This window comes from Trichosurus vulpecula, chromosome 4 (genome assembly GCF_011100635.1).
Source record: "Trichosurus vulpecula isolate mTriVul1 chromosome 4, mTriVul1.pri, whole genome shotgun sequence".
Taxonomy (NCBI): domain Eukaryota; kingdom Metazoa; phylum Chordata; class Mammalia; order Diprotodontia; family Phalangeridae; genus Trichosurus; species Trichosurus vulpecula.
The window spans coordinates 182,291,427-182,315,309 of NC_050576.1; the positions used below are offsets into that span (position 1 = coordinate 182,291,427).

The window sequence follows — 23,883 nt, forward strand, 5'->3', positions numbered from 1 at the left end:
CTCTCTATCTGCCTCTCCTCTTAACTCCTCCACTGTTGTCACTCCCTATGTTGAAGGGCTCTAGTTAGTCAAAGCTAGAGTGAGAAAATTGGTAAGCCCCCACAGCCTTGCAAAAAGACGTGCCAGAGACAGGCTTGTGGCCCGGGATGAGAATCACTGTCTTCATCGAGCTTTGATCTCTCACCTGCCAGGGGAATACAAGATAAAACACCAAAACAATCTCTGCTCTTGATTTAAATTCTACTAGCATATACACAGAACAGCACATGCATGAGGTTCTGGGGAGAGCACCATTACTGGAGGGATACGGAAGGGCCTAGGGTGCAGCATGAACTGAGCCTTGGAGGAAGCTATGGTTTCCAAAGTGACAGGGGTGAGGACAGAACATTCTAGGCTTGGGGAGCAAGCCTGTGCCAAAGCCGGGGATGAAAGGGGTGGAATGACACCTGAGAAACTCCCTCAGGGTTGTTGTCTGAGCCGCAGCCTTTACACAGCTTCAGTTTTGTCTAAAGAAGTCAAAGCTCTGAGGGCTGCTCCCTTCTCTTGAAGCCCTAAGCCTGACATTCTGCTGTAAACTAGGGACAGCCAGTGGTTCTGATAAAAGGCTTTTCTAATCTGAAAAAGCCAGATTCCCCACCCCTTTCATAGCTTCTCTGAGCCCTGTTTAATGTCACTAAGCTAAGGAAAGAAGCCGTGAGCCCCAAACTTCTCTCCCCTTTTCCACTGTCTGTCTCTTTTTTGTTCCGTCCAGGTCTGTCATTGGGGCCTGCAATATGAAAACACTCGACTGGAACCGCTATGACAAGCAGAATCCCAGGGTTGGCCCACGGGTCTGTAATTCAGGGAAATACTCAGTGGTGCTGTTTGCTCTCACTCCCTCATCACCTAGCTGCCCACTGTTCCCTCCTCCCTCCCCCAAGCACCATGGAGACGAGACCACCGCATGATAACCAGCTGCCTCCCCTGCAGACGAAAGGGAGGACAGGTCGTGTTGTTTCCGCTGAACCGAGACCGCCTTCTTTCCCTCCCCATCCACAGTCACAGCACCAAGCTGTCAGCAGTTGGCATGACTCCTGAGCACAGCCCAGCACAGATCCAAGTCTTCCCTCCCCAGGTCAAGGCAGCCGTGGTCCCAGCACCTGGCCTTTTTCAATGACCTAGCCTTTTCTGCCACTGGGGGTCAGCAGTACGGCGACTGCAGCCTAAAGCTATTTTTTCCAGCTATACTAATGCGCACTTCAACTTTTAGCTGGGTCCTGTTAGGTAGAGCCTGCAGTTCATAGTGAGCCAGGTTGAATAACATGGGGGTAGAGGACTCCTTTTCATTTGCACTGGTCTACGCTTCGTGCAGTGGGAACCGGGAACAGTAGCTATGGGACAATGTTGCCACCTACTGGTCTTCTGGAGGAGCGGGGAGAAGGAGGCAGCTGTAGCCACACTAAGGTCCTTGCCAGGGGCTAGACTAGGAAAGAATTTGGAGTTCTTCCCCCCAAGACCCAACTCCAGAATTCCTCTATGATGGTAGTTATAAAGCTTGGGTATATTTCCACTATGCCTCTTACTCCCTATCTATCTCCACTTAGCCCAAGACATGACTCCTTCACCCACTGGTTTCCTGAAAGTCATTAGTCTCCTTCCTGATGCTGTTTGGAAAGATTTGGCATTACCCCAAAAAAACTAGCTATAAGTAACTATATCTCAAAAATTTTAAGATAGGTGATATGTCTGTGGCCTCAAGTTGCAAAATTCCATCACTGGGACACAAAGGAAAGAAAGAATTGTGAAATGCTCCAGTCATATTCCACATTCATCATTCACCCCCCAGTTACGTATCCCAGCTCCTCCCACCTAAGAAACAAGGCCATTTTTTAAAAAGCATTTTATTCAAAAACAGCATTTCTTCACTTTATCCAAATGTTTTGTACAAAGTACAAAAAGTATATGGTATCATCCTCTGGCTCCTACTTGCCCTGACCTCAAAGGTGTTCCAATTATTAATCTTAACCCTGCCATTCCACACAGCACAGATGAATGTTCTCCCACTCTTTCTAGTCCTCAGCCTGCTAGGTGAGCTGAAAGGGATACTGGGTAGCTGACAAATGCAAGGATAGGGGAAGGCTCCTGTTGGTACCAAAATCATTGGCAATGAGATTCCCAAGGCCACCATGAAAGATCAGCTTTTGGCTCCAGTCATACATACAGTTGTAGTTTCTCCCTTCTCTGACAGATTTTTTTTTTAAGACTTTAAGTCCCTTTTACTATGTTCCAGATATCTCCCCTCTCCTGCTGCCAAGGTCATCCTGTTTTCTGGTCATTGCCAAGGTCAGGGGTCTGTGGGGGGTGGGGGAGGGTATGTGGGTCAGGAAAAGAAAAGAGAGACATATGAGAGGACAGTCAGGCCTAAAGGGTCAGGACCCCTGACCCAAGAGAGAGGAAGAGATCTAGCAACCACTGCTCTTACACCACAACTTTTTTCTAGTTAACCCTTCCTGGACCGCTCTGAGGGCATGACTACTACAGAGTAACCTCCCTGAGGAACCTAAGAATGATTGGGTGGTTCACACGCTGGGTCAATCTGTAAAGCATTTCCAAGGAGTCCTAGCCCAAACCCTTTTGCACATGGGATTGTAGGATCATAGATTTTAATATGGATAGGCTCTTAAAGGTCCTCTGGTTCAACCCCTTACAGATGCGGAAACTGAAGAGATTAAGTGGGTTGCACAAGAGTAACACAGAGGAAGAACCATAATTAAAATCTAGGCCCTCTGGCTCCAAATCCAGAGCTTTCTACTATACTACATGGATTGACTAATTATACACAGACATCCGTGTATGTGAGCATGGACAAGTGCACACACATACATACAGGTGCATTTGGGAAGCCACTCAGACAACCAGCACACAGGGAAATTATATTCTGCCTCCCACTCCCCTCATACAATCCTGCCCTCCCCACTGCTGCTAAGAGGGCAAAAGAGAAAAACAAAACACTCCCCCCACCCCTTCCCTTTCCCTCCTAATAATCAAAGCTTACAGACTGGCTTTTAGACAAGAGAAAATAGTCACAGTCCCTAAGGCCCTGAAGATGCTGGCAAACACTAGACGGTAAGGGAAGAAACCACTTGGCTACATACCCACCCACCCCACTGGCATCACACACACAGAAATGCTGAGGTCCCAACAACCATCAACACTTCACATTATGAGTATTGTTTCCAATGATGCGTGGATTTAACACCCATCAAGGAGAAGAGAGAAGAGGGTGATGAGACTTGGAGTGGCAGAGTAAGGAGTCATGACTGGGTGTGGGGGATCCACTGACTGTCCATCGGTCGGCTTAAAAGTTCTTCAACATGTCTTGCTACATCCATGGTTTCATCCAGGTCAAAATCCGCATCAGGATCAAGGACAGAGTCAGGGCTGATGGAATAAAAGGGAAGCCTTGAGAGTCCAGGGGGGAAAAATGGATTCCCCCACTCCAGACTATCTCATGGGTGTGCTCCTAAGGCACAGGCAAGAATGGCAGCCCATTCCCCTCCCCCTACTCAAGGCTGCCCAAGGGATTCTGACCTAATGTGGGCCTTCACAGCTGAGCCTCCAATTAAACCCAAAGGAGAGGTCTCTAGGGGCAGCTGGGAGCAGGCAGTGCTTGGTGAAGAACAATTAAGATTCCATGCCAACTTCTACTCCTACAGTGACCACCAGCTTCTTCTTTCAGAATCTCATACCTACTACACTTGGGCAGAAGTGGGAGCCCAGGTCCATGCCCGAGTAACCTGGGGTCTGTACACTGAGATGGGGGGAAAATTTTACACCTTCATTTTCACTAACCTTTGGTTTCCTTTGTGCTCCTATGTATTCTATTTTATGCGTTTAAAAATATTATTCTGAGGAGGGGTCCAAAGGCTTCACCAGACTGCCACTGTAACACCCAAAAAGGTGAAGACCCCTCTCCTACATGTTTTGAAAACTGGGCAAAGCTGGACTACTACAGCTATCCCCAAATCTAGAGATGGTGAGTTCTCCTTTGCTAAGTAGAAGTCTTCCGACAAAGGCTGGGTGGCCACCAATCCAGAGGGATGTAGAAGGTACTCTTGGTCAGGCATACATAGACTACATGGTCCCTTCTAACACTGTGATTCTGGACCCAACCCACCAACCTATGCTTAAAGCCAGTAAAACCCAGCCCAACTGGGGAACCCATTCCTCAAACAGTTACCACCCCTCCCCTTTCTATGCAAGGGCAACCTACTTCTGGGGATACATGTTATAATGAGACTGGGAGCACACGGCTGGGGATGGGGCCTGATCCATGAATGTGGCACTGCCCCCTGAAGAATCTGCAGATGCACTGACAAACCTGGAAGAAGAAGTGAAAACAATCAGAGATCCCACATCTCTGGAGGGCTGAAATGAGAGCCCACTAGGGCCCCTGCCTGTTCCATGGTTCTAGGGCTTGGACCTGGGGGGAAACATACTTGCTAAATATCTATTCAGTCTGTCACAGCTGCCCAAGGAGGCTGCCTGGGCTGGATCATCACCTCAGGAAAACCCAGATCTGCCCCTTCTCCCCTGGCTCCTGTTCCCTGGGGAAGCTCTTTTAGGCTCACCTCTAATGTACTGCTAATTGAGCCCGAGCTCTTTCACGTACTGCTAATTGAGCCCAAGGAGAGTCAAGAGGTCATCTTGGCCCTTCTCCTGAGGAAGCTGTTTTTAGGGGTGGAGAGAAAGAGAAGGTACCCCCTCTGCTCTGGGGGCTCAAGGAAAGGGAGCTGTGTGTCAGTACTGACTCAAAACAAAATGTAAGATCCTACCCAACATCACCCAGCAGGGGCTGAGCCTGGGGAAGGGTGGATTTATGGATTAGGGGTGTGGATGGAGGTAGGGAGGGGGGTTGTGGGTGGGGGAAGCCAAATGGAAAAAAAGAAAATCCAAATGTGAACAGGAGGTGGACACTTACTCTGGGACCACCTGCTTGATCTGTGGTTTCACATATCCATCCACAGCTTTACCTACCAAGGAGAAAAAAGGAGAAAGAAATTGAAATCACTGGTGGCTCCCAAGATTGGGGCGATGGGAGAGGGGGAAATGGAAGTACCATGAATGATAATAACAGCTAGCATGCATATAGCCACTTTGAAGTTTGTAAAAGCACTTTACATTATTATTTCATTTAATCTCAAAGCAACCCTAGTAAGTAGGTATTATCATTGTTTGTTGTTGTTCAGTTGGTTTCAGCTGTGTCTGACCCTACATGACTCCTTTTGGGGTTTTCTTGGCAAAGATACTGGAGTGGTTTGCTATTTCCTTCTCTGGCTCATTTTACATATGAGGAAACCGAGGCAAATAGCGTGAAGTGACTTGCCCAGGGTCACACAGCTAGTAAGTGTCTGAGACCAGACTTGAACTCAGGTGTTCCAGGCTCCAGGCCTGGCACACTATCCGCTGCACCACCTAGCCGGCTAACATGCTGTTATTATCCCAATTTTATGGATCAAGAAGGCAAGGCTAAGAATGGTTAAATGTCCTGTCTAGGGTCACGTAGATAATAAATATCTGAGGTAGTATTCAAACTCAGGACTTCCTAAATCCATGTCTAATACTCTCTCTACTACACTACTTATGCTGTCCCCAAGATAGCAGGAGCCTAGAAGAAACATGAAGTACTTGTTCATGGATTAATGATGCAGTTTAACAATTATTCAACTATAAATAAAATTCATCCATCTAGTAGGAAAGAGCGCTGCATTTGCAATGAGAGGGCCTTGGTTCATATGCTTTCTCATTTGTTTACTATCTGTATAACTTGGAGTAGGAAGATCTGGGTTTGAGTCCCCCCTGCCTGCAAGAGACTTGCTAAATATGTCATTCAATGTTTCTGGGCCCAAGCTTCCTAATCTGTAACATGGGCGGGGGGGGGGGGTGGGGGGAGGTTACAGCAGATGACCTCTAAGGTCCCTTTCAGATCTAAATTTATGATTCTTGTCAATTCCTTCCCTGCTCCCCTCCTTTTAAAAAAAAAGGATTAAAAAAATTCTAAACTTAATGATCTCAACAAATATGCACCTGCAAACTAAATAAGGAAAAAACTCTCAAATAAATCTTTAAATTCCAAACCATTTGCATTTTAATAAGAGCAAAATTAGAAATGTTAATAAAATAAGGACAGGAGGCACTCATTTGTTCTGTGCCTCCTTCCTTCCTGTCTTCCTGTGTACTACAGAAGTTTCGTTGTTATTGTTTGCTTATAAATCAAAGTCAACAAGAGCCCCATTTTTATAATTCTATTTTCTCCCTCCCATTTTCCTTTCATATTTGCCCTCCTGTCCCACAGATTGATTTGGAGACAGGGAGAACGTTCACCACTTTATTCCACTGCTTGTAAGCATCAGACCCGGGGACAGCTCTTAGAAAGGAGAAGCTGATTCAAATGAGTTTGGTGGGTTAGCACACATGATGTTGAATTATGCAGACCTCACCTTCCTCCCAAGCACAGACAGCTCAGAACCTCTGTCTGCTAAGAGAAAAAACCCTGCATCTGAGATAGGACTCACCAAGCACAGGAGTGTAATACTTGGAGAAAACTTCATCCTTGGGTCGGTCTGGGAACACGTAGATGAGATAGTTCAGGTCTCCCAGGCGGTCAGCCAGGGATCGGATGGAGAAATCCTTTGTTGTGAATGGCTTCAGGTTCCACAGGTTCCGATCCGCTGTGGGAAAAGACACAGCATGCCTATGAGGATACTCTAAGAGTTAGGGAGGGAAAAGGAGGGAGCTAGGTGGAACAGTGGGTAAAAGCACTGGATCTAGAGTGAGGAAGATCTGAATTGATTTCCTGCCTCTGATACTTACTAACTGTGTGATCCTGGACAAGTCACTTAACCTCTGCCTCAATTTCCTCACCTGTAAAATGGGGTAGCACCTACCTCACAGGGTTGTTGTGAGGATTAAGTGAGATAGCCTCTATAAAGTGCTCTGCAAACCTTGAGGAACTATATAAATGCTAATATTATTACCTGGAAGGGAGCAGTTAGGTGGTGCAGTGAGTAGAGCACTGGCCCTGGAGTCAGGAGGACCTGAGTTCAAATCCGGCCTCAGACACTTGACACACTTACTAGCTGTGTGACCTTGGACAAGTCACTTAACCCCAATTGCCCTGCCTTACTCCCTCCAAAAAAAAAAGAAAAAGACATTATTACCTGGAAGCTTTATAATAACTTTCCCAAAAAACAGACTTTTACCACCACCCAATCTCCCCAGTGTAATGTGCCAAGATGGACAGTCTAATCTCCCCGGGCTCCTAGCTGTCTGAAAGGCTGGAGAAATTACCTGAACTCAGTTCCTGATTTGGTGAAATGGTAAGAAGAGAAACTACTTTTGATCAACTCCCTTCCCTAACTGTGAAGCTCTCTTGATGTCTCTTTTGTCTCCTCAATTCAAGATCTGGACGAGCAATAGTGAAGAGGGCAAACAAGGTGGAGAGTGGAGGAAAGAGGAGGAAAGAGAGTCAGAGAAAGGAAAAGTAAAGGAAGGGAGGAGGAAATTGAGGGGCTTGTTGTGTTGGGGGCCTGGAAACTCACGGGAGTCAAACTTCCAGGCAATGGTGATACCCCCAATTTCAGAGTCACTGAATCGCAGCAGGAAAGTTCCATCAGGTTTGTTGATGAGCAAGTCATGGGCCTGCTGCTTGTTCACGAAACCCAAGATGGCCCTAAGGGATGAGGAGCATGATGGGGGCCTTCTTATCCCCTGCTCAGAGCCTGTCATATCTGCCTTCTCTGCTTGATCCCCAAATTGCATATCTAGACCCCAGCCCAGTTCCATCCCTACACCCCCATTCACCTAAGGCTGCCCAGTGTCACAGCTCCTTACCCATCATTCCAATGGGGCTTGTGATGTTTCCTCAGCACGTCCATCACCCCATCAAACCACTGCCAGAATGTGTAATTCCAGCCTGGCAGGTTCTCCTAGAACAACCCCCATCCCCCAAAAAACAAAGAGATCTAAGTTAAGGTTCTTACTTGGAACACCTTCCCTCAGATCAAGCAGATAATGGCAGTCTACCAGTGAGTGTCTCCTCATCCCTTCCTGAATCAAACCTGCTCCAAACTTCTAAATTCCCTCTCCTATCTACTACTAACTAAAGCTTCAAAAACTCCCCATGGGAGAATATCTTGCTCTCCCTTACTTGCACACACACCCCCAATATAATACCCCAAAGTGGGAGACCAAGGGAAAGGAGGAGAGTGAGGTCTAGAGTCTAGGGAGAGTGCAGGCCAGCACATTTCCTTCAGAATTCCTTTGTTCAGCTTCTTTTAAGATTATATTTCCTGCTTTCTTTTAAGACCCTCTGTCCATTTCTTCCAAATCCCAGGCATAGGCCCATCAGGTGGCTGTTGTACGTCCACTTTTCTCCCCCTGCTCACCACACCCACCCCTAGCCCCAGAAGGAGGCTTGTTCTGGGGCAGGTCACAAGGGCGGGCTTGGCTGTCTGGGAGGTGAAGAGCAGTGGGGTGGGACTCGGTCACCCGGCCCCCAGGTGTGCCTGACCCCCATTCCCCTCACCCTGTTGAACTGGGACCAAGAGATGGCCATGCTGTTGTAATCTTCCATGTTATTGCTGCTGCTGTTGAATAGCTTCTGAGCCAGGAACACCAAGTTCTCCTTTGTCAGGCCTCGGTTGCTCTGGACTTCTGCCTTGAACTTCATGTTGAGAGCCTCGCACAGCTGGGGCCACAGTACTTTATCAGGTACAGCAAATGGCACCCGGCCCTGTAGAGGGGGAGATGACAGGGAGATCAAGTCAGAGAGAGGCACCAGCCCCAGGAGAGCAGGACAGGTGAAACAGGCAAAGATGGGCAGCTCTCATTATTGGCTCCTCCAGTCATCCTCCCACCTCCTAGCTCTGGCCCTGAGTGAAGACAGTAATGAATGATACTCTGAAGGGTCCTGAGGCCTGACATTCCTGGAGGGGTCACAGAAGAGAGGTCACTCACGGGCTCAGCAAACGCATTGTCCCATAGCACCGTAGCTGTTGCATTGTGGTCCTGGCTCCCGTGAACAATGACCACCACTGGAAGGGACAGGGTCTGCAGGGGTGAGAAGAACAAAGGTTTGGGGAGGGGGATGGAGTATAGGATCCACTTTGCATCTCAAATTCAAGGCTCCCCAAATCACAAGTGAGGGCCCCAAATTCCCACACAGAAATGCCCCTTCTAGGCTCCTGTCTGATTGATTTCTAGCATAGAGTAGAGACTAAGTTTTTCTCATGTATCACAACCAATTGACCAGAGGCCTAGACAGGATTCAAATTCCACCACTGATACTTACTAGCTGAGTTATCCTGAATAAGTCACTTAAACTGTCTAACCTTTAATTTTCTCATCTACAAAATGGAGCTAATAACAGCACCTATGCCCCTGGGTTTTTGTGACAATCAAATGAAATACAGTACTTGATACTTTGCAAACCTTAATAAGCCATATGACTGTTAGCTATTAATGAGTTTAATGACTAACTCTGGAAGGATGATTACCAAATCTATATATCCAGACCTAGTTTCTCTCCTGAGGTCTAATGAGCATCCCCCACAGCCTATTGGATATTTCTTTTTTTTTTTTTTTTTGGAGGGGGGAAGGCAGGGCAGTTGGGATTAGGTGACTTGCCCAAGGTCACACAGCTAGTAAGGTGTGTCAAGTGTCTGAGGCTGGATTTGAACTCGGGTCCTCCTGTCTCCAGGACCAGTGCCCTACTCACTGAGCCACCAAGCTGCCCCTGGATATTTCAAAATGGATGAAACGTAGGCATCTTAAACTCAAAATACCCAAAACTAAACTCATTACCTTTCCCCCAAAATTCACCTGCCTTCTGAACATCACTATTTCTGTTGAGGGTACCACCATTCTTTCAGTGTGAAATCTTGGTGTTGAGCTTGATTCCCAGTCTACCTCACCACTCATATCCAATCAGTTGCCAAATCTTGTCTTTTCTATCTCCACTCTCTCCCTTTTCGCTTTACTTCCACAAGCTGCCACCTTGGCCAAGCCCTCATCATCTCTCAGTTGTACTACTGCAAGAATCAACTAATTAATCTCCATGTCTCAAATTTCTCTTCTCTCCAATCCATCCTCCACATAGAAGCCAAACTGATTTTCCTAAATCCTGGGCCTGGCCATGTCACCCCTCTAATTCAATAAACTCCACTGGCTTCCTATTGCCTCTAGGATGAAATATAAATTCCTCCATTTTCAGCTTTTAAAGGCTTTCACAACCTGAACCCAAATTACTTTTAAAAATTTACACATTACTTCCCTTCCCTCTGCACTACCATCTAACTTGCCATGGCAACAGAAGCTGCCCTCTGACCTTACTCCTTTCTGTGTTATCTCTCTATCCTGATTTGAACACAAGCTCATGGAAAGTTTCGTTTTTCTGTCTGTATCCTTGATGCTCAGCATAATGCACTTGGCACACAGCTAGGGTTTAATAAATGCTTTTCCATTCATTCATTTATTCCCATACTCTGATCCTGCAAAAATGACTTTCTTGCAGTTCTTTACACATAACATGCCATCTCTCCTTTCTTTACATGTAACACTTTTGCACTGGCTGTGAACCCCAAGCCTGGAATGCACTTACTCCCACCTCGTTTCTGCTTCTCAGAGTCCCTTATTCCTTTAAAAATCTCAGCTCAAGTTCTACCTTATACATGAAGTCTTCCTGATTCCCACAGCTGCTAGTGCCCCTCTGTGCAAAATTTTACATTGTGTATATTTACTATGTCCTTATTTATTTACTCTTATTTCTCAAGTGGAATGTATACTCTTTGAGAGTTGGGAAAGTTTAATTTTTTTTTCTTTGTATTCCCAGAGCCTTAAAAATGCTTGTTGGATTAATTATTAAGAGACTACCACCCTGGCTGTCTTTCTCCTTGTCCCTCACAATATAGACTAAAGGTTGAAATTTGACAGGGTTGTTCTTGTTATGATGATGATGATGATGATATTGATGATGATGGAGGTGATGGTGGACTCCTGGCATTCTCATACCAGCATTGCTCTGGAAGGGCAGCTAGGTGGCACAATGGATAGAGCACCAGATCTGGAGTCAGGAATACTCAATCTATTGAGTTCAGATTTGGTCTCAGACACTTATTAGCTGTGTGACCCTGGGCAAGTCACTTCACCCTGTTTGACTCAGTTTCCTCTTCTTTAAAATGAGCTGGAGAAGGAAATGGCGAACTACTCCGGTCTCTTTGCCAAGAAAACCCCAAATGGGGTCACAGAGAGTCAGACAAGACTGAAAAGTAACTAAATAACAACAAAATGCTCTGGTTAGCTGCATGACTTCTGGCTGATAAATGACCTTTATACATATATAACCACTGTCCCAAGACCCATTGGTACAGAACTCTCCTTGCTGGTGGAGATGAATGCCCTGCCATGTGGTATATATAGAAGATTATATGCCAGACAATACAGAATAAAGGAGCTCTCCCACTTGGGAGTGAGATAATTCAGTTCAACCAAGAAAGAGTCTGTGATCTCACCCAAAGAGAAATTCTTCTAAATCTCTAGAGTAGTGAGCTAGAAATCGGGACATGATGGAGACTGCTATTTTCCCAGTTTTTTCCTTCAACAACCTGAAGCGATGTTGGCCTCTTCCATCTTCTCCACTAAAGCTGGAAGCCAGAAGCTCCCAAAGTGACTCAAAACTTGAAGAAGGCTTGAAGCTTGAGGAGCCCTCACCTTGCAGAGTCCCAAAGAGGGATGGGGAACTGAAGCTCTCCTGCCTCTCACCACCTCTGCCCAGCCACTCATGCAGGCTAGGGATTTCATCTCCACCAATAAGGAGTCTCCTACCAATGAGCCTAGGGACAGGGGTTACACAAGGATCCACGGCTTTCTCGGTACTTCCCTCCTCTTCTGATGAGAGGAGTCCCCCAGTTTTTACCTTAACTTGAAATACAAGCTCATTTCCCCCAATGCTGAACTGAGACTCGAAGAGGACTGTGAATTTCTCCTCCGTCACCGACTCTGCACCTCGCCTGTCTGCCCGCTTAATCCTCTTCAGGGACTATAAAGGCAGGAGATAACACTTGAAGAGAAACGAACAATTCCCTGCCCAGCCCCCAGCCACCTGGCCTCTGCTCATGAAACCCAAATCTTCTCCCATCACAACCCTCCCTATAACCCCAACCCACAACCCCTACCAAGCTGCATCCTCACCATATTCCTGAAGTGTGCGCTGAGGGTACCCGTTGCCTGGTGATATTCCATCACACAGCAATTGTTCAAAATCTCCCCACTGCACTCACTGCAAAACAAAGATATGTCTAAACCAAGATTAAGCATCCACTGTCCTCAGGGGTGCTCTCTCCTTCTAAGTCCTGATCTGGAATTCCCTTTTCCAAGAAGCCATCCTAGATTACTCAGCTCTCCTGGAGATAATAACTCATCCAGCACTGATGCCTACCAAAAGCATATGTTTCTAATTGATGTCTAACCTATCACATCAGACTGGCAGCTTTCTGAGGCCAGGGACTGTGTTTGCCCCATCAAACTGGAAACTTTCTTAGAGCTGGGGCTCCACAGGAGGTGAGGAGCAATAGGGGAGGGGAAAGAGGCTATAGAGGAAGAAAGGAGTCACACTATGTCACTGGCACTGCCCAAATGACCCCAGCATCCTGTGGGGAAGTAGCAGACAGGAAGGAAAGGCATCCACCATTACTTTCGAGTGTTCTCGTTCTTCAGCAAAGACTTGGCCTGCTGCTCACTGATGATGGTGGCCTTCACTTGAGGAGGGTTCATGTGCACATTCAATTTCCCACCCACCAGGAGACGCACTGTAGCTGCAAACTTGGTCTGTGTCTTCAGGACCTGAGGGGGCTGCTTCTCAATGATGAAGGTGCTGGAAGGAAGACAAAGAACCAGACATCCAGGAGGCTGCTGACACCAGGTGACATCATCCCTTCCCATGAGGCAGTTCCCCCTGCCCCCAGTCTGAAGCAGCAGACAGGGAATCACTAGAGATGCTTCTCATGGTCTGGAGGTCAATCAGCTAGGTGGACTAGAGATGGCCTTGCGCCCTTTAAATTTCTAGGGATGGGTGGGTCTCCCCTAAGAAGACTGTAGCTGTAAAAGATGAATGATCCTACTCTTATCCAAAAGAAGGATAGTGAGAATTAGAACACGACAGGGATGGGAAGCAACCTAAGTTAGAAGGCCAAAAGGAGCTAGGGATCACTGGATGGGGGGAACAAGGGAAGGTGGGGCCTCTGTTCTTTGGGAGTTCTCTCAGAAGCAGAGACAGCAATCTCTCTCCAGCACACTGTCTGTTGGGAGTGAGAGCCAGGCAAGCTCAGTCCAAAGCAGCCTGAGAAGCAAGAGTCCAAGAGAAAGAAGAGCACAAGACAGGACAGCCAGAGGCCCCAAGCTCAGTGATCCCCAGAACTTTCCCTTGCTCTCCAAGGCTGGGGCTGGCTCAAGATTAAAGGAAGCTTGGAGCAGTCACCTGGTCACCAAAGCAGAGATGATATCTGTGATGGTGGCATTGAGCTCAGTCAGCATCTCCTCCACGGGTCCAGGGATAGGCAACTGCTGACAAAGATGCTCAGCCCTCCTGATCTGCTGCCGGTTCTGCCAGATGATCTCAGCCAACTTCTCACACCTGGGTGTGGAGGCCCACAGGGCAACACAAAGGGAATGGGTTAAACTGTCCAGGACACAGGCTGACCCAATACTGGCCTAGGGAGGGATAGCCCATGCTAGATAGGGACTTCCTCTCCAACCATGGGAAGGGACCAAGGAAAGTCACAGTGGAGGACTGGGCTGGGGTGGGGGCTGTGCTTGGCTTCAGCCACCTTCCCTAACCCTTCACTCTGGTGGAGAGCCCCAGAGCCTCATGTCCCCAGGACTAGCCCTGAGGCCAGAGCCCCAAAACCAAAAGCCTTGTCTCCAAAGACTCATTCAGCCCCAAGTTCCTTCCCTCACATACCAAGACTGTAGAACGTCCAGGCTGCCCTCTGGAGGCCCTCCATTCCCAGCCAGTTGCTGCCTTCTCTTCCACTGGATCAGCTCATCATCCAGAATGATAGTTTGCTGCTTCCGGAGCAGCTGGAGGGTCTTCTGGTGTTTCTCTGCCAGCTCCTGCCAAGATCACTGGATCAGAGACACAGAGCTGGGAGGCACCTTACAGCTCTTCTGGCCAACCCCCTCAATGGACCAATGCACGGACAAGTACAGAGAGGTCCAGCTCCAGTCCCCACAGGGACTAGTAGTAAGTGGCAGAGCTGGGATTAGAACCCAGGTGTTCTGAGTCCAAGGGGCAAAGGCCAGGTCCCCTGGAGGGCTCAGAGCACAGCCTATCTCTGCTCCATTTAACAAAGAGGAAAATGACAGGGAAGGCCTTTTCTCACATGGCTTACTCACTTCTCTTACCCCAGCTTCCCCAGACCAGATTTCCCTCTCAGACAAAGGAATCCATTTTAGCCACCCTGCCTGGCTCTTTGACTCAGCTCCCCCCAGAAGAGATCAGGATATTGCTGCCCACCTGAGAACACTCCCCACCTCTCAAACCTCATCAGTTCTGCCCAGGACAGAGTGGAAAGGAAGGAGCTCACCACACGGTACTGCTGGAGAGTCTGGGCCTCACGCTGCAGCCAGGCCTCCAGGGACACCTGCTTCTGCTGAAGTGCTGTTTCCCTTGTCAAGCGTTCCTGGGGACTCAACTGTGACAGCTGGGAGAACTGAGCTGTGGGGGTAAGGAACAGACCAGGACATTCCCCCTTAGACTTCACACAGGAAGTTTTGGGGACCCAGGCACCTTCTGATCAGGAGGCAAAAAGGCCCACAATGAGGGATACCTTCCCCTCCAAAAAAGGGGAGAGACCCCTCTGAGCCATCCCCTCCTACTTTCAGTCTCCTCTCCAACACCAACCAGCATCTTGTTCAGCCAGGCCCATCAGTGCCTCTACATGAGGGAGGCATGAGGTCTTCTACCTATCCAGAAACAGCCTCATCTTTGTCCCTCAAATACATCAATGGACAATAGGGGCCCACTTTCTACTCCACACTCCCTCCCCTCTGCCTGGGGATGGCAGCTTCTTCCAGATGAGGAATGTGATGAGGGACGATGCGAGTGTGTGTGCGTGTGGTCAAGAGTTAGAAGACAGGCACCAGAATGCCTTGATCCCACTGAAGGTGCAAAGTGAGAGGAAGCTGTCTGGTCTCAGGCCAGCCTCTCATGGAGAGAGGGTGCTCATGCTCAGGCTGCCTCCAACTGTGCTCCCAGCCCAGGCACTTGAGCTTGGCCTTTCTGACAGCATGCCTGTCTGGCTCCCCCTGGGACAAGGCCAGACTCCAGCCTAAGAGAATAGGCTCCTGGAAGGCCAGGAGAGGGAGCTCCTGGAGCCCCACAACTGGTTTCTTCCATGGAGAGCCCTGGCCTGGCTCTTCTGCTCTGAAGACTGCTGCATCCTGGGCACAAGGCAGACACTATCCCCTGCTCTCAGCTGGGAGCACTGAGCTGCTTCACAGACACCTACTCCTGGAAGCCTTCCTGAATCAAGGCCTCCCACAAACTCTCATCACCATCCCTGGTTGGACAGACCCTGGTATGTCTGTGTCCTAAGGAACATTCACATGTATTTCCTGTTGGGGTGGGGGAGCTAAGTTGATGGGGAATTTTTAAAGCACATGCTATGGTCACAGAAGTGGCTGGTATGGTACTTAGACTGGGAGCTGTCTGAGAGGGGAACCTGTTTCCCCAATGGAGTAGGAGCTGGGTGAGGGGAGAGATCAGGTCCCTCCCTTCTTCTTTAGCTCCTTTGCTATTGTGCTCTGCATTTCTCAGGGAAGGGGTTCCCTGGCAGCTGGAGCCCCATTTTTCTTTCCAAGCCTGAGCTCCCTTGGTGCTTCTGGCCCCACCTTCAACCCCAGCCTTGACTCCAGCCCCACTGGCCTCACCCTGGTTTCTGAGGCTCTCCTGGTATTGGATGATGAAATACTCCTGAGTCTGCTGCAGCTTCTTCAGCTCATTCTCTGTGTCCTGAGTGACCAGTCGCAGCTCCTCAAATGTCTGGTTGATCTGCAGGTGTTTCTGGGACATAGCATCAGCCAGATTCCCAGCTGGAGAACTACACTGCACACAGGGAGGCAAGGGAAAAGGCAGCAGGGTCACATGGCCAGAGGGGCCCTGAGGCCTCAGACACAGCCAATGGGCTTCTGGGGTACACTCCATAGACTCCAAGCTTTAGCCACAAGGACAAGACAATTACCATAAGGGCTACAGAAAGGGAAAAAAGTCTTCTAGGAAGACTAGGAGACTCTCATAGGGCACAGCTCTGAAGAAAAAGGAATCTTGGTTTGTTTTAGGCCTAGCCTCCCCTGAGGAAATCCTCAGTGGGCTCTCTAAAGGGCATAAGAAGAGGGATTATCCCAGAGGATCATTTGGGGATTTTCACCAACAATGAGGACTCCTGCTTCCAGACTACGCAGGCAGACCCCCACCTGAGTAAATCACTCAGCTCTTTCTCCCTTGCTATGGAAGAAAATGTTCCAGTCATCTAGATGACACAGTCTCCCAAAGAGACTTCAGCTCCTCTTCTCCCCACACACCCACTGACTTAACAAGGCTAATGTGGCCAGGTTTCCATAGCACCAACCACCCAGTGGTTTCCATCAAGACATTTTGCTCTGTATCAACCAGCTTATCTTCCAACCCACTACTAATTGATATGACCCTCACATGGAAAGGATTTGGAATCCTCAATATCTCCAAAAACAGTATCATCTTCATCCCTCACAGAGAACAACTGGCAATCAAGCCTAATTCTTACTCAGCCTACATCGAATCTGCCCAGGGACAGCAGCTTCTCTCAGAGAAGGTACGTGATGAGAGAAGGAGTGGGGAGGTGGGGGAATGTAACATTTTTCTGTACTATCAGGTATAATTATGCACTGGTCAGTTTTGCTAAACTGCTTTTTTTCTTTTCCTATTAGAGTGGGAGCTCCTTGAGAGCAGGAACTGTGGGGTGTTTTTCTTTCTTTGTATCACTAACATTTAGCACAGAGCCTGGAAAATAGTAATTGTTTAATAAATGCTTGCTGGCTGACTTTTTCCCCTTCTCTTCCTGGGGATGGCCCACAGATTAGGGGAAGGTAAAGGGAAGCATATATTCAGAAATGAAGATGATACAAAACCAAAAGGTATCAACAAAAATTTAAGATGGGTTTTCAAAAGGACTGCCTCAGAATCCCTGCTAGCACCTTCAAGCACCCCATCACCCTATTCATCAAAACTTATGCCTCAGCATTTCTCACTCTCTTTGAATTGTATTCATTTACCCCTGTTTGTGATGCTTCACCATAAAATCAAATTATTTGACATAGGCGTGTCCAATGTCTTCTATCAGATGGTAAGTTACTTGGGGTCACGAACCATCTTTGCTACTTCTTTGGTATCCCCTCAGTAGCCCTTGGGACAGTCTTCTGTGCATAGGAGAAATTCACTCAATGTGCAGAGAGAGTCTGAAGAGAGAGGACGCTCTTTCAGAGCTCCCTGGGACACTCACGTTGGTAGCTTCTCGGACTAGTCTCTGTTCATTGTATAATATGTGCCGGATGCATCGGACCAGCTCCATGGGGCAGCGGTCGTAAGTGCTCTGAAAGAATCAAACACCAAATGAACCTTCCCACCATCCATGGTCTCTTGTTCCAACTAGACCTGTTTCTCCTAAACCAATAACTTTTTAAAAATCTCTCACTGTTCATCATTCTCCTTTATTCCAGAATACCATTTCTCTTGCTTTCAACTAACCTGTAGCTTTTGCATCCTTCAACCCCAAAGCAGCATTTGCTTCTTCTAGAAAGTCCCCATGGATTATCCTTCACCTTATTCAATATTTACTGAGGGAAGGAAGGAATGGAAGGAGGGAGAAAGGGAGGGAGAAAGGAACGCATTTCTCTTTAACTCTGCATCCCCTCAACACTGGTGCATTTAGTTTATACCATGAAACTCTGCATTTATAAATGTAGCTATAGATATGTATATCTATAGTATATAGATATGTAAGATGTCTTTACGTATAATTTTCTTTCAAAAAAACCCAAACCTTTACAAAGTATTTATGGAGGATACTGTATTGAGCTTTCCTTAGGATAGATATCACAAGTAATCCTTCTCTTATGCCTCATTGTTCATGTCTAGGACACACCTTGGTACACAGGATCATCTCTACTAACACTTAGCCTCTTTTGAACTAAATGCTATCCCCTTCCCTTTCCGCTTCAGCACTCCGGGATCTTGTTTTCAGTAGGGGTGTACCTCTGCATTCTACATCTTGTCTATGCTCTTACCTTCTGATTAGGCAGATAGGTTACCCCTACAACAGGTGGGAATCTCATATTTAAAAGACCCTCTAGTAAATGATCTTGCCACTTCCTTCCCCTTCCTATTCCATAATCTGGTAATCTTTTTTCTCCCTGAGATTAGCAACCTTGACTGAGTTCTAATCTTTAATCTTCCCACTGTATGGTAAACTCTGAACTTCTTTTGTCCTTGATACTGTTTCATGAATCATTGCCCCTTCAGACAATACTCCTCCACTTTGTAACATAAGAAAAACAAGCCTAAGACACAAGTTACAAAGAAGGGGTTGGAGGGCATGAATGGAAACACAGAAAAGCTTAGCACTTGGCTCAAGGTCACATAGTTTGCAAGGCCAAGATTTGAGACCAAATGTTTTGATGCTAGGAAGAAGAAAGGGGAACATAATGTACCAGGAAGATGGCCCCAGATTTCACACTCACCTGCAGCTGAGTTGCATAATGGCCTAGCTTGATCTTCAGTAAAAACCCATCTTCCCCCACTTGGTGTTCAGCCTTCTTCTGCAGCTCTTGGATCAGGCCCTCTAGGAGCTGGGCAGCTTGGACACTGTCTTGGGGATTGTCCAGGTCAATGGAATTCCTAGAGTGGGAAGAGAGGTGGAGGGAGGGCAATGGGTCATTGGTGCCATTTCACCAGGGAGTAAGTGGAGGACTTGGAGGCAAATGAAATTCTAGGTGAGCTCTCATAAGTTAAAGGTCTTAGAGCTCACAGAATTCATTCTCAGAATTCATTTACACTCAGCATGAATCAGAAATGAGAAAAACTCCCACTACCCTTCCTGCTCCCTCTTCCCCTTTCCTAGGGACACCACCCCTTCCTCTAACAGTCACAGGGGCAGAGACAGAGAGAGAGCAGAAACAGAACCTGAGAGAGATAGACAGTAAAGCCACTAAGACAGGGAAGGATGGAGAGGCAGTTAGACACCACAAATATGAACAAAGCCTGGGCCAGAAAGGTGGGGGTGGGGAGGAACAGCAAGCTACAATGAAGGAGAATGGGAAGATACCAAGTCAGACATACCACACACATAAACTAAGTCACTGCTATAGAGAGCTTAAGCCAGAAAGCCTGGAATGACCATCTGAAAAAAACTGAGAAAGACTCCAGTCCTTCTATATATCCTTTCCCGATGGAAAAGAGTTCTTAATGGGTGTACTTACCAAGCCTGGCTCTCAATCCACTGAGCCAAATAGTGGCGGACTTCAATGGGGAAGTGCTGTCCATAGAGGACCTGCATCTGGCGGAGGGCATCCCCTTGCAATTGTTGTGCCTGGATCCAGCCTGCCATGACTTTGCACCTGAAGGAGAAGATGAAAAGAGGTGGTAATTGGATTCAATTTCATTCAACAACAAACATTTCTTAAGCTCCTTTGTATCTGGGGATTCGAAGAAAAAGATGGGAGAGGGCAGAGGTGACAATGAGGCCGGGACAAAGGCCATGGGAGGGACCAGGAAAGGGGCTGCCATTTCCCTTTTCGTTCCTATCCACCAACTCTGGCAACTCATATCTACATAGAGAGGGTAACCGGCCCTCACTCTTCTACCAATATCTCTTTACTGCTTACCTGGTGTGACAGGAAGAGCACTGCATTCAGAGACCAGGACTTGGGTTTTGTTAAAATTCCAGCTCATCTACTTACTATGTAACTTTAGGCATGCCACTTCCCCTCTCTGGACCTGTTTCCTTTTCTGTACTGTGAGGAGGTTAGACTAGATATTCTCTTAAGTCCTTTGCAGCTCTAAATCTTATGATTATAAGATTCTATAACATTTTTGGGGGGGGAGGGGAAGGTGAGAAGTGCGCGTATGAGAGGAAAGCCAACCATCTCCCAGTGCCTGGAGGTGGAATGACCCTTAGATTCCAAGGGTCAGATGCCTAGGTTTCTCCTCCACACCCCTTTCCCTAGCCCCCTAACCGGTGCTTCCCCAAAGGCAATAGTGCTAGAAACAGAAAGGGAAACCAGGTGGCTGAACCCAGGAGTCCCCAGCTGGGGAAGGGTGGGACAGTCCCCCAAGGCCCAACGTGGGTAGGGATATTCCAATGGAGAGCCCCCTCCCCGACCCAGTGTCCCCCTCCCTGCTGGGAGATGATCCCACGTGGCTGGAGATGAGGGAAACCGAAGGTGAGTTGCAGCTCTCCTCCAAATATTCTTCGAACCCATCCTGGTCATCGCTCTCTCCTCAGTGGCAGAGAGATGTGCCATTCCCATGTGTCTTCCCTCTCGAGACGCTGTCTCTTTCTCCGAACTATGGAAACCCTCCAAGCCTCTGGATCAGTTTTCGGGACCCCGAGCAGCCTGACTCAGGAGCCCTATGATGCCCCGGCGCCGGAAGATGAAACGAGCGCCCCCTTGCTTTCTTTCCAGCAACCGCGAGGGCCCTCTTCTCCCGGCCAGTCGAACACCCCTCCTTGCCCCAGCCCAGACCCGCGCTGTGCGCTCTGGACGCACTAGCCAACCACCCTCACCTACGAGCCCGCAGCAGCGGACCGCAGCTCTCCGCGCCCGGGCTCTTCTCTCCTGGGCCCGCGGCAACAGCTGCGGCTGAAGCTGCTACTACAGGAAGGAGCAGAGAGCAGCGATTTCCTCCTCAAAGGTCAGCTGCCTCCAACAGACCAAACACAGAGCGCAAAGCTCTCGCCAGCTCCCCTCCCTGCTTCCCTCCCTCCTTAGCTCGCTTACTCTCCGGCTAGGGCGAAGCGGCTGCTGTTACCACTGGCTCTGTAGCTTGGGCCTTCTCTGCTCCCTCGCCCAACAAAGTCCAGGCGGGGCGGGGATACGGGGGCTGTCCCACCAACTGTGCCACCCCCCAAGGTCCCAACCCAAGTGCTCTGGCGTCTCCCGTGGGAGTGTCCCGGAGGGGGTGGGTGGTAGACGCAGCGACAAAAGTGCGGAAAGGAGTGACCCGGGGAAAGTGGGGAATCCCAGAGTAGCCGCCGTAGGGAGCCACAGAAGGCATCATACTTTGAGAGTTCCAAATAAGTGCGTGGGGACTTCACCCACCGTCCCCTAAGGGCAGAGCTACCAGTATAGGGAAGGTGTAGGAACCCCAATTATCCCCCATGCACACCCAAGTAATCAGGATATCTACCACCGTGTACAGGATTGTCTACATGTTCCAGTAAACAGCTGTGCTGCCTTTCCCTAGCAATCAAGACAGTTTTGTCAGAACCTCAACAACAGGGGTCTGAAAGCAGACTCCTGATTGAAAGGCCTTGTTGTTTCAGGTAACGAATAGCTGGGTGAATCCTCCACCATCTCACCAGACACTCCTCCTACCCCCTCCTCCAGCCTTGAGTTCGAGGCCCCTATTTTGGATTCTGTTGGGTAAGGCCAACCTGGACTGCTTCCATTCCCTTTGCCCAGCTTCTCTTCTCTTTTCAGACCTCCCTTTTCTCTGGCTGGTGTCTGGCCACTGGGCATTGGCAGGACCAAAGGGAGGAGCAGCTACTGCCCACCCCAACCCTGCTTGGCTGAGGCTTTGGGCCATCCTGGGGTAACCATCCACTTCTGCCTCCCTCTCTTATTTCCCTCTCTGCCCTTTTCTCCCTTTCTCATTATCCTTTCCCTGTCACCCCATTCTTTTTCTTTCCGTCTTTGTCTCTACCTCATGCTATCTGTCTCTGTCTCTTCCTCTCCTTTCATTCTCTTCATTTCAGAAGAAAAATTCTAAGTATCAGCAGAAGTCATGATGCATGTTCAAATTTCTCCTCCCTTTGCCTCCTCCTCCTAACTACCCTCTATCTCCACTTCCTTGGCCTAGATATCTTTGATGAGATTAATAAGGAAAAGGATTTAAAGTGAAAATCATAATGAAAAGAGCATTGGACTTGGAGGTGACCCAGGTATTGGGTATCTAGTTTGGACACTTCCCAACTGGGTGACTATGAGGAAGCCATTTAACTACTCTGAGCCTCAATTTCCTTATCTGTAAAATGGGGATAATAAAACTTATATAACCTACCTAGGACTGTTGTGTAAGGACTGAATTTTGTAAACTGTAATGTGTGCTGTAATTGTGAGGTCCTATTAAAGTAGATTTGGGTACCCTTCTGTGGGGGTGCATACATGGTGTGGAAAGGAGAGGACAAGAGAATCAAAGAAATTGCCACTCCCACACTCATACTCCACAGAGGATCCCTAAGGAAAGGGAGTTTGCAGCCCCTACCTGACTTGGAGTTGATGAGAGGCCGACAAGGTCCTCTCTTTACTTTCCAGCACCTCTCCCTACCCAAGCCTGATGAGGTGGAGTATTAGTAAGCAGACTTGTCCCCTCTACCATGGACTTAGATGCAGAGGGTAAGCCCCCCAAAAAGTCAGATTACTTCCCTGTGAGCTTTATTCTCTCTAAATAGAATCCCAAGGAGCTTAGGATGGGGAGTTGAGAGTGGGGAAGGGAGAGATCCTTCCCCTTCAATGCCTACCTATTTCTTCTAACTCTCATATTCTGCATTCCAAAGCGCTGGCCCCCTTTTTGAGATGTCTGCCACCCACAAACAAGTGTGTAGTACTGGGGAGGAATTTCTAGTACCCCCCAGGGTTTTTATTTCTGGGGCGCTTGGGCACTCTCCTTCCCTCCCTGATACTCAGCCTCTTCTCCTTAGTACCCCACCTCCAAGAGCATTCCACTCCTGGCTTCTTCCCAAGCCACTGCTCCAGCTCACAGTCTCATCTATCATAGAACATTTGGGTGGGAACGGAGGAAGTCCTGGGTTCCAGAAAGCTGGCATCAAGCTGACAACAAGCAAAAGAGGCTGGCCCTTGGTGACTGTCTGAACCAAATTCCCCTCTGAGTTTCCACTTGTCCCTCCCATTTCTTCTCCTCCACCTCCCCCACTCTCACCCTCTACCCAGCTCCCCAGTCTGGATCTGGGCCTGAGACTATCTTTGTGTCCAAAGACAGAAAATTATTCCCAAGCCTTCACGTTGTCACGTTGTCTCAGTTTCTCCCGAGTCTGTTACCACATTGCTCTCTTTTTCAGTTTCTTTGTCCCTACCTGCTCATCTCTCTGTATTACCATCTCAGTCTGTTTCTCTGTCTCTCCCTATCATCACCTCTGACTCTCTGCTCTGACTTCTGGGAAGGGGGGGTGGAGTTCCCAGGGATGGGGGCAGACTGACAGAGGCTCCCCAGGGAGGGCAAGAGGCCAGGTAGGAGTAGACAGCTGTGGAGAGGAGTGGTAAGAGCAGGGTTAGAGAGAAGAGGTAAATGCTTAGCACAGTTGGTTAATTGGAAGCAATTCCAGCACTTAGCACAGTGTCTGCCATGTAGCAGGTGCTTAATAAATGTTTATTGGCTAATTTGTAAGATCTGGGGCTAACACCATGAGAATTGGGATTCTCATTCTTCATCACCTGAAGAATCTGGGATTTTCATCTTTCGGTTTTCCATTTCCAGGTCCTAGTCTGGGGTCTCTACCACTTCCCATTGCAAAACACTTTGGTTGAATTGGGTATGGAGGAGATTTACACAGAGGTCAAGCTACAGAGGAAGAA

The 23,883-nt window shown here is 48.2% G+C and overlaps 1 protein-coding gene across 3 annotated transcripts; it reads right to left on the bottom strand.

Annotated features, from left to right (window-relative positions):
* Nucleotides 1–1,864: 1,864 nt before the first annotated feature.
* STAT5A (signal transducer and activator of transcription 5A) lies at nt 1,865–21,144 on the bottom strand. 3 transcript variants are annotated; one of them, XM_036754877.1, is made up of 19 exons: nt 21,070–21,144; nt 19,549–19,686; nt 18,811–18,967; nt 17,574–17,663; nt 15,967–16,141; nt 14,622–14,752; nt 13,997–14,148; nt 13,514–13,669; nt 12,731–12,910; nt 12,229–12,316; nt 11,954–12,076; nt 8,998–9,090; nt 8,567–8,773; nt 7,873–7,967; nt 7,581–7,711; nt 6,555–6,710; nt 4,961–5,012; nt 4,253–4,360; nt 1,865–3,420 (listed from the first exon to the last, which is right to left on the bottom strand). In XM_036754877.1, exons 2-19 carry the CDS (start codon nt 19,674–19,676, stop codon nt 3,294–3,296), a joined length of 2,349 nt encoding a protein of 782 aa, XP_036610772.1. In that variant the 5' UTR covers nt 19,677–19,686; nt 21,070–21,144; the 3' UTR covers nt 1,865–3,293. The 3 variants fall into 3 exon arrangements, with proteins under 3 accessions (XP_036610772.1, XP_036610771.1, XP_036610770.1); XM_036754876.1 differs by lacking the exon at nt 21,070–21,144 and adding an exon at nt 20,856–20,986; XM_036754875.1 differs by lacking the exon at nt 21,070–21,144 and adding an exon at nt 19,954–19,972.
* Between the last annotated feature and the right edge of the window lie 2,739 nt (nt 21,145–23,883).